The sequence below is a fragment of the Nycticebus coucang genome, chromosome 11 (assembly GCF_027406575.1).
Source record: "Nycticebus coucang isolate mNycCou1 chromosome 11, mNycCou1.pri, whole genome shotgun sequence".
Lineage (NCBI taxonomy): Eukaryota > Metazoa > Chordata > Mammalia > Primates > Lorisidae > Nycticebus > Nycticebus coucang.
In genome coordinates, this window is record NC_069790.1 from 110,761,092 (window position 1) to 110,777,433 (window position 16,342).

General features: G+C 41.5%; 1 protein-coding gene across 2 annotated transcripts in view; it reads left to right on the forward strand.

The window, feature by feature from the left end:
• TBXAS1 (thromboxane A synthase 1) overlaps nucleotides 1-16,342 on the forward strand; it is a 170,085-nt gene that overhangs the window by 70,123 nt on the left and 83,620 nt on the right. The window contains exon 5 of one of the 2 annotated variants that reach the window (XM_053609040.1): nucleotides 8,357-8,473. The exons of the other annotated variant lie outside the window; for it this stretch is intronic. Within the exon in view, the coding sequence (XP_053465015.1) occupies nucleotides 8,357-8,473 (117 nt within the window). The remainder of the gene's footprint in view (nucleotides 1-8,356; nucleotides 8,474-16,342) is intronic. 2 annotated transcript variants of the gene reach the window in all.

Below are 16,342 nucleotides of genomic sequence, written 5' to 3' on the forward strand. Positions count from 1 at the left end.
CTCTCAAACTGTGGCCCGCATCTGAAAACCGTCCTCTAGATAATGAGGTGTAACTTCATCACACCTGACAGTGGGACACTTCTTCCTGAGACCAGGCTCTGGGGGCAGGACAGGCTTCCTGCACCTGGAGATGATACCCCAGCCCTGCCCTGCCAGCTTGTGGTCAATCAAGGTCCCCAGATCTTTTTCATGTGAATTACTGCAAGTCTGATTTCTTCCTTTCTCACACTCTGAACAACTAAATTTTAATCTAAATATGAAGTCTTTCAGTTACATCTGTTATTTTCATCTTGTTTGTGTTCATCCAGCATTCAAGTCTGTCCAAATTAAATGTTAATTGTTTTTTAGGTTTTTTTTTCATTGAGATAACATCCATATACAAACCGTGAGCGTAAAGCTCCGTGCATCATCATCTATGTATGCACCCGTGTGACCATGACCCAGAGCTGGACATAGAACGTTTCCAGTGCTCCTCATGCCTCTTCTCAATCAACCCACCTCTACCACCCAGAGGAAAGCTCCCCTGACATCTGTCAGCAAAGAGTCACTTTTTCTGCTTTTGAACTTCACTTAATTGGGAACTTACAGTCTGTGTCCTTTTGTTCTGGCTTCTTTTGCTCAATATAAGGTCTGTAAGATTTATCCATATCATGTACAGAGGTCGCTGTGAAAGTTTTGAGACAGACTGTGTTGTGGTCCATTATTTTATTTCGAAGAAATACATTCGACAGCAACCTTTCTGATTAAACTTGCTCAGCTTATCAGTGATGCTGGGAGGGCTTTGTCTGTTTCCACCTATGTGTATTTTACGTTTCTTGATTTTTGTGTATCTCAAATCTTTTGTAATGACCTGTGTAGTAAGATGAAAATAGTGCACCTCTTTAATTGCTGTATTGTATTCTAATGTTTAAAAATAGCACCATTTATTTCTCTATTGATAGACATGTATGTTGTTTCCAGCTTTTTACTGTTAAGAATCAAGTTGGTAGGAGTATATCACAGAGTGCTCTTTGGACACATACCCAGGAGTGGAATCGCTAGGTCACGAAGGCAGGTGTATGCTTGGCTTCTGTATGTACCGACAGTTTTTCAAAATGATTGAGCTAATTTATACTCCAACCAGTACTGAAGTAAGGTATTACTTACTTTATATCTTAGCTAATTCTTCTTGTTGTCACTGTTTTTAATTGTAGCTATTCTGGTGGCTGGTAGCAGTGGTATTTTTTGTGGTTTTAATTTGCATTTATCTAATGGATAATGATGTTGAGCTCCTTTTCATACACTCATTGGCCATTTGGACGTCATTCTCTGTGATGTGCCCTTAAATCCTTGCCCATTTTTTTAAGGTGTTGACTTTTTCCATCAACTTATTTGCCTTCTTTATATGTTTTTGTGAGTGTTTTATCAGACGAATTATGAAGATCTCCCAATCTGTGGTCTGATTGCTCACTTTCTTAATGACGACCTTTGATAATAAAGTCCAATTTATTAAAATCCTCCATGGTATTGCTTTTGGTATTCTGTTTAAGAAAACTTGACTTGCATCCAATGTTATAAAGATATTCTTCCAGAAGTTTTATTGTTTTACCATTCATATTGGGACTATGATCCACCTCTAATTAACTTTGACCCATTCAAAAATGAACCTTATCAGGAAGGGTTCAGGGTTCATTTGTTTTCCCATGTTGATATCCAACTGCCCTCATACCATGGTTGAAAGGACCACTCATTCCCCACTCAATTGAATAGCAGCTTTGTCATAAATCAAGAGATTGTATGTGTGAATTTATTTCTGGACTCCCTATTCTGTTCCATTGATCTATTTGTTTATCCTTGTACCACTATCACACTTTCTTAAATATTATAGCTTTATAATCAATCAGAAAGCTGGCAGTATAAATTCTCCTCGATATTCCTTTGATTCCGTATATATTGGTAAGGATCTGCTTATTGATTTTTGAAAAATAGACTTCATGATGAGATTGAGTCTCCCAAACCATGAACGTGGGATCTCTATTTATTTAGGTCTTCTTTAATTTACCTCAGCAATACTTTGTAGTCTCAGAGTAGACGTCTTGTATATCCTTTGTTAAATGTATCCCTACGTACTTGATAGTTTTACTGCTAATGTAAATTGTATTTTTTAAATTTCCTTTTCTATTTGTTTGTTGCCCACGTGTAGAAATAAATACTTTTAGTTTGGAATTGTATTCAACAATCTTACTAAGCTCAATATTAATTCTAACAGTTTATTTATAGATGGTTCTTGAATTTCCTGTTATGTAATCATGTGGTCTATAAATAGTTTTATTTCTTCCATTCCAATTTTTCCCTATTCTCTTTCTTGCTTTATTGCATGCTCTCTAATGTCAAATAGAAGTGTGTTAGTGGACATACTCAATTTGCTTCTGTTGTTTCACTACTGAGTATGATCCTAGTTGAAGGTGTTTATGTAAATGTCATTTATCAGGTTGAAGAAGTCCCCTTACATTTACCATCCTCTGAGAGCTGTTACGAATGGATGTCAAGTTTTATTAGATATTTTCTTCTGCATCTGTTCAGACTATATATGCTTTTCTTTTTTATTCTGTTAATGCAACCAGTTACATTGATTTTCAAAGGTTACACTCCCGGAAGAAGCCCCATTTCATATTCTGTTTGATGAATTATTCTTTTAGTATATCCCTGGATTATATTAGCTAATATTTTGTTTAGGAATTTTGCATTTATGTTCATGAGAGACACTGAAGTATAATTTTTCACTCTGGTCTTTTGTCAGTTTTTAGGATCAGTTTACACAGGCTCATGAGATGGTCCAGATTGACGTTAAATTGTGATTTGGTGAATATTAATCTTCTCATCTGTGATTCCTGCAAATCAATAGTTCATTATGAAAATAGCAAATAAAATGTTCAATTAGACTGGGCTAAGTGCAGAAGCCTGTGGTTCTCCATTTGATTTCACACTAATAGAGTTTTATTTGTCTTTGGCTGTTCTGCCAGGCAGGAAACCACCCAACAGAATTATTTCTTCTCTTTCTCCATAAAAAAGTCCTTGGGAAACGTAAAATGTTTTGTTTCCCACATCTATAGATCTTTCTGTCTCTGAAAAAAAAAAAAAAGAATGAGGTTACTTTGGCATTACTTGTTAGTGAACTCACACTGACTCCTAAAGATCACTTTTTAAAAAATCTTTCTATTATACAATGTAAGTAAGATATTATTTATATGGGGCCATCAGGGTGAGGTCCAGTCGATAGGGCTTCCTTTAGGAGATGTTCTCTAAGCTATGTTCTAGAAGTTAAATAGTAGTTAGCAGGCAACAGAGAAAGGGGGCTGGAGTGGGACCAAGAGTTTCAGAAAACGGAGTTCAAGAAATTCACAAGGACAGACCCTAGAGAGAAGATGGCATGCTCGAGGGAGTAACCAGAATAATAAGAAATTATCTCGACACTCCTCCTGAGACTGTCCTAAATGCTTTAAATGTATTAGCTCAATTAATCATCCCAAACTGAGAGTCATCCTTGACACCTGTCTTCCTGTCGCCTACCTCCATCAGGAAATCCTATTGACTCTCCCTTCATAAGCAGCCCAAATCTGACCATTTCTCTCCACGTCTGTGCCTCCACCCTGGCCTGAGCCCCCTCCTCTCTCTCCCCTGGTCATTTTGCTTCTTACTAATGATTCTCCCTGCCTCCGTCCTGGCCCCTTACAGTCTATTCTTAGCACTGAAGCAGAAGTGATTCTTAAAACAGAGTCAGCTCAAGACATGCCTCTGTTCAAAATTCTGTTATGTCTTTCCATATCACGTGGTGTAAAAGTCCTTCCAAGGCCCTGGAGGCCTCCCCCAGGACCTCTCTGCTCTCTGGCCCCCCTCTATCCCTGCACTCCCACCACAGGCCCCCGAGAGCCTCCTCACAGAGAGCTTAGCATCTTTGCTGCAGTGACTCCCGTGCCTGGTCCTCACTGCCCCCAGCTCAGTCAAGGCTTTGCTCAAATCTCACCCACTGCAAAGCCCAGAGCTAATTCTGCGCTCGCCCAGCCCCTGCACTGCAGGGTGCATTTCTCATGTATATTGTCGGCCTCCTCCCACTGGCGTGTGTGAGCTCTGTGAGGACAGGGAGCTTCGTTTTGTTCACAATTGTATTTCAAGCACCTAATCCAGGGCCCAGTACAAAGCAGGCACTCAATAAACATTTGTTCAGTAAGTGAAGCTTCACAATCATCCTAAGAGGTGGGCAGCATTGTTATCCCAATTTGTAAATTGAGAAATTGTAGTGAGCCAAGAGTTGGGCCCAAGGGACTGACCGTAGAGGCAACGCTCTTACCACTGTTTTATCCTGCCCAAGCCCAGGGTAGAAACACAGCCAGAGCTTCCAGAAAACTCCTCCCTTGTGTCTTCAGACTACTACTCCAAGGGATTGGGAAGTTCAAAAACTTCAGGCTTTGTGCTGTGTTCAGAAGCGGGTGGGGAATTGGCCAGAGCATGCCAGGCCTTATAAACCAAGTTAGGAAGTTTGCACCAGGACAGAGCAAGATTTTTGCTTTCGAAACATTCCACTGACTGCAGGGTGGAGGACAGATGGGTGTGACAGGCTGGAGGCAGGGAAATCAGTCAGGGGCTGAGATAATGGTGAGCTCAGCCAGGGTGGTGGCTGTGGAGATGGAAGAGTTGGCAGATCAAAAAAGATGTAATAGTTGTGACGGACAGGATTTTAGCTGAGAGAGAGGACAACTCCCAGGTCTGGGTTTGGGTTAGAATAGGTCTTCCAAACTTTTTCAACTAAGACTTACAGTAAGAAACACATTTCACGTTTTGACGCAGAATACACACACACACACACACACACACACCCCTATCTTGAACAAGTTCAACAACAAAACACTTGCCCTGACTTTGTGAAGTGTTCCTCTATATTTTCTAGCCTGTTCTTCTTTCTCTTCTTTTGGTAAATGCTGGTTGCCACTCACTGCATTGATTTTGTGACTGGCTGTGGCCTGCAGTCTGGAAACCCCTGGCCAGGCAGGGGTTGGAGGTGTCCTTGCTGAGACTTGCTGGAACACACTGCTGGGCTGACCAGAGTCCAAAAAACTCTGTTTCCCTGGACATCCTTTCCCAAGACTCAGCGTCCCCTTTCCTGCCTGACCTCCTCATGTTTGTGTCTTGTTCCTCATTTCTTTGTGGAAACCCTTTGTGCATTCAAGGGATCACTCAGAACCTAATCAACGAACGCATGTTGACAAGGCTAGAGGACAGGAGGAACAGGGTTGATTAGGCACAGAGTTTTAGTTTTTCAAGGTGAAAAGAGTTCTGTGGGTGGATGATGGCAATGGGAGGACAGCAGTGTGAATGCTCTCAGCACTACTGAACCGTGCTCTTAAAAATGGTTAAGGTGTAAATTTTTTGTTATGTGTATTTGCTGCATTAAAAAAAAAAACTATATGAAATAATATAGAAAAAAAATGTCCGGAGTGGTTTTCTAGAGATGAAGTCTCAGGGCTGGAAGAGGTCTTGAAGGTCATTTAGAACAAACACCTCTCAACGCTCAAACTTCCTGTATAGTAAATTCCAAGAAATGGTGCCGATTCCCAGCAAAGAACAGCTCGCTGCTCAAGTCTTGTTGTTTTATCTTTGAATAATTCTGACTTTTCACTACTGGGATAGTTCCCCTTCAGAGGAGCTGGAATTTTCCCCAGAGCTTCCTCTATTAAACCCAATTTTCACTCCTCAGGGTCACAAAAACAACTTGTATTCCCTCTTCTATGTAATAGGCATTCAATAAATATTTATTGGGCACAAGCTTAAGTACCACCACCTGATCTTCCAAATACTCTCCTTTGCTGTTAAAAATTCTCAAATCTGACAACTGTTTTATATATGACATGATTGAATGTCCTTCACCATCTGACTGCTCTGTTGAAACGACCAATTTGCTGCTCTCCTTCTTATCAAATAATATCTAGGAAGGAAAACATTACTCTAACCAATGCCCCCAAATTTTTCCATCAAAAAATGGAGGATTCTAGTGGAACTTCTAGGCTGATGGGAGTGCAGTGTTGTGGCCAGTTGGTAAGGGAGATATTTTGAGGACCATGCTGACACATCTCATAGTGGCTAGATTTATCCTTCAGGGGTGAGATAAAAAATAGTGTGGTCTGAATCCTTAGGTTTTAATGACAGATACAAAAATCCAGTCACTCTTGAGTCTTATCTCTGATTCATTTTGTCTCATCAGAACCACATAAACCATCACCCCGCTTTCCTTGGAGTGCAATGCTTTATTACAATGTCATAGCATACCGCAGACCACACTTGCCACTATATAAATATCCACAATGTATGATTTCTCCTTTGACTCTAGAACCTAAACAAATGGATTATGTTCCAAAAATTCCATAAAACCATAACTCTGGTTAGTGGCCATGGCACTCCTAAAGAATTTCATTCTAAATATAGAGAGGTATTCCTCTGCGGAAAAATATCCCAGCAACTCGGTTCTCATATATAATTAAATCCCCTCTAGATACTTTGCAGTTATATTTTATGGCTTATTTTGAGTGTTCATATTTTATCAGAAAATTATAATTTTCCTCTAAAAAGGAGTTTTTTTACTAGGCTTTTGAATTACGATGGCTGGCTTCATGTTTCAACTATAATTAAAACAGTGAAAAGAAACAGCATTGCCACACATCATAAGTGGTTCCAAAGAGTGCTTGGTCCCTCGGCCACCACCCTCCCCTCTCCACACCCTGCGGACCCAAGGCTTGGGGGCCACTTTGACCAACCATAGGGGCCCACTTGGTGGAACAAGTAGTTTTAGAAAGGGACAGAGTGGCCTGGGAAGAAGGGACAAGGAGACCAAAGCCTCCTTTACAGGCTATTGCGCCCAGCTTCAATGCCCCCTTCTCTCAGAGAGGCCTCCTGCCCCCCCTACCTTCCTCCCACCTTGGTCTGTTTTTCCCTTCATGGTGCTCACTTTGTCCTGCCCTACAGTGGCATCTAGTCACCTACGTAGGGGCAGGCTCTGCCTCCTCCACACCGTCAACTCCATGAGGGCCAAAGCCAAGTCTTTTCTAGTCAACACTGTGCGGATAACTTCTCAAACCCTGCACTAGTTTTCTATTGCTTCTGTAAACAAAGTACCACAGAATGGGTAGTGTAAATAGCAGAAATGTATTGTCTTACACAACTGGAGGCCAGAAGTCCAAGATCAGGGTGTCAGTAGGGTTGGCCTCTCCTGAGGCCTCTCGCTGTACAAAGCAGATGGCTGCCTTCTCCTGGTGCCATTACATGGTCTTTTCTCACTGTGCGTCTGTCCTGTCTCTTCTAATAAGGACACCAGACTATCAGATTAAGACCCACCCTAATGAACTTTAAAGGTCCTTTCTCCTCAGTAAGGGCGGTGGGGATGGAGAGGGAAGGATTGATTCCAGGGCCTCCTATGAATATTGAAATCTGAGGATGCCCAAGTCTCTAGTTTTAAATGTGTTTTCGTATAACCCACACATCCTCCATGTACTTTAAACCATCTCTAGATCACCATTAAGACCAACACAATGCCTGCACATCACTCCTTCAAGGATTCGACATAGTACTTGCACAGGGCAAATTCAAGTTTTGTTTTCTGGAACTTTGTGGAATCTTTTTCTTAATAATCTTAATAATTTTTGACCCTTAATTGGTTGAATCCATTGATACAGAACCCATGGGCATGGAGCACCAGCTGTGCAGCTGGGTTAGGGCTTAAACACAGGAAGTTTGAAATGGGGGGACAAGATATGGCCATAACACACGTATTAGGCATTCAACAAATGCTTGCCTATTGAGAAAAAAGCGAATGACTGATGGAACACAGGAACATCACCATAGCCCTGCTCTTGGAAGCAGCTCTTGGCATGCTTCTGAAGGACTCTCCTTTGTCCTCCTCCCCTCTCCTTCCACCCACATACCCACCTCATGACAGACACATGAGTCTGTCAACTTAACCAACCCAGCCACACTGAACACCTCATCACAAAGTTCAGACATGGAACCGGCTCCCAGAAAAGGCCAGCCCATCTCCAGGAAGACTCCTTGCTCAGGGGGGCCTCAGAGCACATAGAAGCTGCCATGTCATCTCTGCAAAGATGACTGCACCAGGGTGGGACTGAGCCACTCCAGCTACCGTCCGCTCCCTCAGGACCCTGGACACTGTCCGTGAGCCTTCCCTCTCTTCTGCTGTGTCCTTGCAAGAGACACCTCTCATTTGTTGGTCATGGATGGATTGTAATCAGAGCATCCATCATGAACCAGTATTGCTACCGAGATGGCTTTGCCTCCCTGTGTCCTAACCCCGCTGCTTGTTACTTCCCATCAGGCATCAGGTTTGGAGTTCAAGCCGGTAGCCAACAGTGTTCTGTTTCTACGTGACAAAAGATGGGAAGAAGTCAGAGGTGTCCTGACTCCTGCATTTAGTCCTGAAAAGCTGAACGAGGTAAGACATGGGAACCACTGACTCCCTCCCCTAAAGAGAAGGGTTATTTTCTCCACACTGTGACACAGAGCACGTTCTTGCTGCACACATGACCAGGTGGCACATCCAAATGCTCTGCCTGCTGGAGTCTTCCACCCTCTGTTATGCAAAAAGCACAGAATACTGTATTAAGTGTCTTCTGCTTCTCCAGCCTCCCACATTCCCAGTTGCTGTAAATCAATAGTGAGTCAACAATTGTATGAGGTATCCAGCTCTGTGCAGAGGAACTCTGGAGCCCCAGGGGAAACTGCAACTGTGCTGCCAGGAATAATTTCATGGGTCACCGGGAGCTTGTTAAAAGGCAGATTTCTCATTCAACAGGTTCTGGGTGGGTCTGGTAGTCTGCATTTTGGAGGGGTGGTTTTGGTTTTGGTTTTGTTTGTTTTTTTTTTTTTTTTTTTTTTGAGACAGTCTCACTCTGTCACAATGGGTTGAATGCCATGGTGTCATAGCTCACAGCAACCTCAAACTCTTAGGTTCAAGTGATCCTCTTGCCTCAGCCTCCCTGTAGTTCTAACACTGCCCCCTGAGGTAGGGACATGGTTTCTAAACAGCAAACCACTCTTTACATAGCAAGGAACCAGAGAACAGTTTGAAACAAAGGTGAGCACTGACCCAATTCTTAAATAAGGAAATAGTGGCCTAAAATTATCAGGAAGGAGCAGGGGATATGTCCTGGGAGAGTGCTAGGCAGGCAGGCACACGTGGGTTATCCTCAAAGCCAAGTTCAAGGGAAGCCCAGCTCCACAACATGCTGCCAGCTCTCTGAGGCTCTCTTGGGCTCTTTCCTTTCCCTACCCAATAGCCTGCCTTCCCAGCTAGGTGTGTCTGTACTGCCTCCCAGGCTGTCTCCTGCACCCCAATCCTGGTTTTGTGTGCAAGCCTAACATCCCCCTCAATTGCTGATCTAGCTTTGGTGCCTGCTGTTCTGAATTTGGCAACAACTCAGAAGTGAGAACTTGAGCCCTTCTATCAATGAGTGGTTAAGAGACTCACTCTGTAGAGTTCCAGGTACACCAGCAACTCCAGAGCAGGAGGCCTTCTAAAACTTGACTGGAGGGCACTGGGCCTCAGACATCCACCACATCTAACTGTTCCACAATGCCTGGGCGTGCAGTAGCCTGTCTTCAGTTCAATAAACGAAAGCTACTTTTAGCTTAAATTCAAGATGCTTACACATATGGTCCTGATTGAATTCCTATAAATCTTTTGAAGTCCCCCAGAAAAAGAAAGGGTTCCACACCTCATAACAGCCAATTAAACGCAGGCAGAAACTAGTGATCCTGCCCATTTTCAATGCAGTTTTGGTTTGCTGTCTCCCTGGTCACCTTCGGTATTTGGGGGCAGAGCATGTCATAGTTCAAAGAAGCAGCTCACACTCACTAGCTTTGTGTACCAGGCACCCATCCAAGTGTTTCCTGTCTGTATTATAATAACACACTTCATCTTCACCACATTCCTGTGAAATAGATACCATTATGATTATCATCATCACCCCCATTTTACAAAGGATGAAACTGAGGCACAAGGCAAGTAAGCAGTGTGCTCCAAGTCACACAGCTGAGGGTGGGGGCTAAGTAAGATGGTAGACCAGAAGGATCGTTCAGCTGAGCTCTCCTAGAATGACTGGGGAAAAAGAGATAACCTGGCCATAGGAGTGGGGACCTTCCCTAGAGTCATAGTTCAGGGAGCGCAATAAGGAGGTGGTGAGCTGGATACAGCGTATGATCCAGAGCAGTGGAACTTTGATGAATTAGGCAAATGATTGCAACCTGCTGGGATTGGCTGGCTTCCCATGGAGGTCTGGGATGGGAAGAAGCCTTTCCAGAGTTTTCAGTTGTTGAGGGAAGCAGCACATTAAGTGGAAATCTTGGAAGAGTGGGAAGACTCCAATAGTATACAACATTCCATATTTGAACGCCGGATTTGCCATAGGTTTGGTAGTGACCAGCGAGGCAGCCATACTTAGGTCTCAGAGGCCAGGGGGCTGCCATTGTGGGAAGATGGTGAGAAGGTCTTAGCAGGGGTCTAAAGCATAGCTGTCTTAATTCCACCTACCAGAATCAGAACTTCTCTCTTGGGAGAGGCTGAGGGGCTCCTGCACCCCATGAGAACAGGGGGCACTGTGAGACCTGCCCCTGAAGGATTATTGTGAGCTTTAAGATACCAACACAACAGGAAATAATCAGGTGATTACCAAAGGCAACTAAGTTTGGAATAAGGACCATAAAGATTGCTGTCTGTGCTCTGTCTCCTAAAAAAAACACAGCACCACCTGGTGTCCCAGCAACATATTGTCATCAAGAGCAAGGACTTCTCTTTATTTGGCCACAGGAAAAGTTTGGCTTTGCTCAGGCTGAGGCCACCTCAAGACCTAAGCTCTGAGACAACGTAATCTGAAGCAAAGGAGACAGTGAGAAGAAAAAAGAAAGAAAAGGAGGTGAACAAGAAGAAAGAACACATGAGGAGGAACCAACAGAAAAAATTCAGGTAACATGAAAATCCAAAACAGAGGAACTCCCACAAGAGTCTATGAGGTAACTACGTCAGAAGACTCCACCTATAAAGAATTAATGGACTTAACAGAAAGGAAATTTAAAATATGGATGATAAAGACAATAAAAGGAATGGATGAGAAAATGGAAAAACAGAACCAAAAGTGGGACAAGAGATATGTAGAATATAGAAAGGATATGGTGGAGCTTAAGGAAATGAAAGAGACAATCAGGGAATGTAAAGATGCAATAGAAAGTATCAAAAAATCAGTTAGACCATGGAAAAGAAGGAACCTCAGAGCTAGAGGATAAAGTTTTTGAGTTAATCCAGATAGTTAAAGAGGCAGAAAAGAAGAGAGAGAAAGCAGAACAGGTGCTTAAAGAACTATGAGACTCTGTGAAGCATTCAAACCTATGAATAATAGGGATTCTTGAAAGGGAAGAAGATTGTCCCAAAGGTATGAAAGCCCTACTGGAGACTATCAGAAATGAAAACTTCTCATGTTTTACTAAAAGACCCTGACACACTCATTTCAGATGGATATCAAACCCTGGGTCATTTCAACTGAAACAGAGCCTCTCCAAGATAGATTGTACTGATCCTGTCCAAACTCAAGATGAAAAAAAAAAATTCTGCAAGCAGCCAGGAGGAATAAGTGCCAATTGACCTACAGAGGCAGAGCCATTAGTATGACAGCAGACTTTTCAACTGAAACCTTCCAAGCCAGAAGGGCATAGTCATCCACCTTTAACGTTCTTAAACAAAACAATTTCCAGCCCAAAATTCCATATCCTGCCAAACTAATCTTCAAAACTGATAGAGAATTCAAATCTTTTGAGAACATACAAGCACTGAGGAAAATTGACACAACAAAACCAGCTCTACAGGAAATACTTACCCCTATTCTTAACACTGACCATTATAATGGACTACCAGCAAAGTAAACACGCAGAAGTAAAGGTCAAAACTTAGCTTCCACAATGGGACAAAGGATAAAACTACACAACAGACTTTCACCAAATAAGATGAATAGAACTCCACCACACTTATTAATTCTCCCCCAAAATGTCAATAGACTGAATTCCCCACTGAAGAGGCACAGGCTGGCTAATTAGATAAAAAAGTACAAGCCATCCATACGCTGTCTCCAGAAGACACACCTAGCATTGAAGGACAAATCAAGATTCAGGGTTGGAAAATATATTTCAATCAAATGGAAGTCAGAAGAAAGGAGGGGTTGCAATCTTATTTCCAGACACAAGTGGATTTAAAACAACTAAAGTTAAGAAGGACAAAGATGGACACTTTATACTGGTCAAAGGAAAAATATAACAAAAAGATATCTCAATTTTAAATATTTATGCACCCAACTTAAATGCTCCCAGATTTATGAAACAGACTTTGATAGGTCTGAGCAATATGATATCCCATAACACCATAGTAGTCAAGGACTTTAACACCCCTGTGACAGAAATGGGCAGATCCCCTAAACAGAAACTAAACAAAGATACAAAGGAGTTAAATGCAACCCCAGAAAAAATGGGATTAACAGACATCTACAGAACATCCCAAAGCTAAAGAACAAACATTTTTCTCATCAGCCCATGGTATGTACTCTGAAATTGACCACATCCTAGGATACAAATCAAACCTTAGCAAAATTAAAAGAATAGAAATTATACCTGTATCTTCTCAGACCACAGGCAATAAAGATGGAACTCGATTCCAACAACAGCATTAATCTCCACACAAAGACCTGGAAATTAAACAACCTTATACTTAATGATAGCTGGATTCAAAAAGAGATAAAAGAGAAAATAATTAAATTCCTCAAACATAATAATAATGAAGACACAAGTTACCAAAACCTGTGGGATACAGCAAAATCAGTCTTAAGAGGAAAATTTATCGCATTAGATGCCTATATGTAAAAAACAGAAAGACAGCACATCAACAAACTTATGAACCATCTTATGGAATTAGAAAAAGAAGAACAATCTATCCCAAACCCAGCAGAAGAAAAGAAATAACCAAAATTAAATCAGAGGGTGGCGCCTGTGGCTCAAAGGAATAGGGCGCCGGCCCCATATGCCAGAGGTGGTGGGTTCAAACCCAGCCCCAGCCAAAAACTGCAAAAAAACAGCAAATAAAATTGTTTAACTACAAAACAAAACAAAATTAAATCAGAGAGGAATGAAACTGAAAACAAAAGAATCATTCCGAAAATTAACAAAATAAAAAATTGGTTTTTGAAAAAATACATAAAACAGATAAACTTTTAGACAGGTTAACTAGAAACAGAAAAGTAAAATTTCTAATAACCTCAATCAGAAATAATAAAGGGGAAATAACAAGATTGCCACAGAGATACAAGAGATCATCTCTTAGTACTACAAGAAACTCTATGCCTAGAAATTTGACAATGTGGAGGAAATGGATCAATACCTGGAATCACACCCTCTCCCTAGACTTAATCAAGAAGAAATAGATCACTTGAACAGACCAATTTCAAGAACTGAGATTGAAGAAACAATAAAAAGAAATCTCCCAACAAAAAAAGTCCTGGTCCAGATGGCTTCACACCAGAATTCTACCCTGTTTCTCTGAAAATAAGACATCCTCTGAAAATAAGACCTACTTACAGGAAAGATAAGACGTCCCCTGAAAATAAGACCTAGCATATCTTTGGGAGCACACCTTAAAATAAGACACTGTCTTATTTTCGGGGAAACGGGGTATTAAACCTTCAAAGAAGAGCTTATACCCATACTGCAAAAATTATTCCAAAAAATTGAGAAGGAAGGCATCTTCCCCAACATGTTCTATAAAGCAAATATCACCCTGATACCAAAACCAGGAAAAGACCCAACTAAAAAGGAGAATTTCAGACCAATTTCACTAATGAAGATAGATGTAAAAATTCTTAATAAAATCCCAGCCAATAGATTATAGCTACACGTTAAAAAAAATTCAACAGAGTCAAGGAGGTTTCATTCCAGGGATGTAGGCCTGATTTAACATATGCAAGTCCATAAACGTAATTCACCATTCTCAACAGAAACAAAAACAAAGACCATATGATCCTTTCAATAGATGCAGAAAAAGCATTCGATAAAATTCAACATCCTTTTCTAATTAGAACTCTGAAGAGTATAAGCATAGGTGGCACATTTCTTACACTAATTGAAGCCATCTATGACAAACCAACAGCTAATATTATTCTGAGTGGAGTAAAACTGAAAGGTTTATTACAAGGTGTCTTGGAGAAACTTTGTTTGAATTGAGATGACCTGGGGTTTGATATTCATCTGAAAGGAGTGTGTCAGGGTCTTCAGTAGAACTTGGGAAGTTTGCATTTATGATGATCTCCAGTAGGGCTTCCATTCCTTTGTGAACACTTCTTGGAGTCTCATAGTTCTCTAAGCACCTGTTCTGCTTTCTTTCTCTTCTGCCTCTTTAACTACCTGGATTAACTCGAAAACTTTATCCTCTAGCTCTGAGATTCTTTCTTCTCCATGGTCTAACTGATTTTTGATACTTTCTACTGCATCTTTACATTCCCTGATTGTCTCTTTCATTTCCTTAAGCTCCACCATATCCTTTCTATATTCTACATATTTCTTGTCCCACTTTTGGTTCTGTTTTTCCATTTTCTCATCCATTCTTTTTATTGTCTTTATCATCCATACTTTCAATTCCCTTTAAGTCTATTAATTCTTTATAGGTGGAGTCTTCTGCCATAGGTACCTCATGGACTCTTGAGGGAGTTCATCTGTTTTGGATTTTCATGTTTAAAAAGTTGTGCACCACTGTTCTACTTCACCTAGACAAGCTAGGTGCAGTGTCCACCTTTATGACATCCAGCTGCTGAAAGGTTGAGTTAGCCAAGAGAAGGCCAGGGGAAGGGAGGTGAGGATGGTGAACCTATGGCTGACATCTCTATCTCCACCATACTGTGTCATATGTCTTTATTTGTTGAGTAAGTGATGACTTCCATAGCATTATAGATGGAGAAAGAACCTCATCATGTGTGAAAAATAAGTTGGTGTGGTATCTGAGAAAAAGAAAAAAAGAAATAAAAGTAAAATAAGGTGAACAAGTTCTCACAGTCTCGAGCTATGGTTCTTTGATTCAAGGAATCTTCTCAGGGTCTAGATTTCTTTAGCATCTTACAGAGGGCGTCCCAGAGAGTGATGCAATGTCACTTCCCAAGCAAATCCAGTTTGTTTCTAGGATCTAATCATCTCCTTCTGGTCCGTAAATCAAATCCTCAGTACCTGAATCAGTTGCAGAAAATAAATTTCCTCCAGAATGTTCACAACATTAAGATGCTGAGAGAGAACATTCGTAGACAAAAATTCCCTAGGTGTCACTTTTGTTCTATCCCATTATTTAATGGATCCTCCCAATAAACTCAAAAGGTCATTGATGAGATTATAAATGGTTAATAATAAAAAGTCCATTGTAAGTCACTTTTTCTACTCCACATAGTTCAATTTAGGCTATTGGGTTTAGGGTTGGAAGGATCCTATTCTAGAGGACGGGGTAGTCCCCAGCCCTGGATAGTTTAGACCTGGCAAGCTGAGGTTTCCTGGAGGCATCTAAGGACATCTACCAGGAAGAAGTTGGCTGTACAGATCTGGAACTCAGGTGAGAAGGGAGGGAAAGACTGTCATGAAAACACAGGTACAGATGTGGTCACCCAGGGAGTGTGTGTAGCGTAAATGTAAATATGGTTCTGGAAGAAACACACGTAAGGGAGGTGCAGAGGAGAAACCTATAGAGAAGGCTCAGGAAGGACAGCTTGAAATGGAAACCAGGAAACTGTAGAAGGGGGAAGTATTTCAAAGAGGAAGGGGCAGCTGAGGTGTTAAGTGCTGCTTAAATATAAAGAAATAACAGGACACAGATCACGTTCTGCACTTCATGTTAACCAAAAGGCCAAGATGAAATTACAGATAAACTCTGAAATGTAAGAGCAACATATGCATGTTCCATGGGCCACAGATCATGTTTCCTGTGATCTCTCCTGCCCACCAAATCCACGCCAGCACCGCATCTGAAGGTGCCTCTGAAGGACACTTTCATGCTGTCCAGAACAAAGAAGTTGGTGCTCAGATTTGAACTGTGCATTAGGCTTTCTGGAGCCCTGGTGAGACAATGGTTTTGGAGGCCAAGCTTTGTAAGGAGAGAAAAGAGTTTCTCTAATTCCAAAGGCAGCTTCCTTTTGTGTATGAAGAGCAGGGCTGTGAGGCTTTGAGCACTGAGATCTCTCTGAGCGAGGTGTTGCAAGGTGCAGGGTATGACGAGGGGGTGGTTTCTAGCCCATGGAAG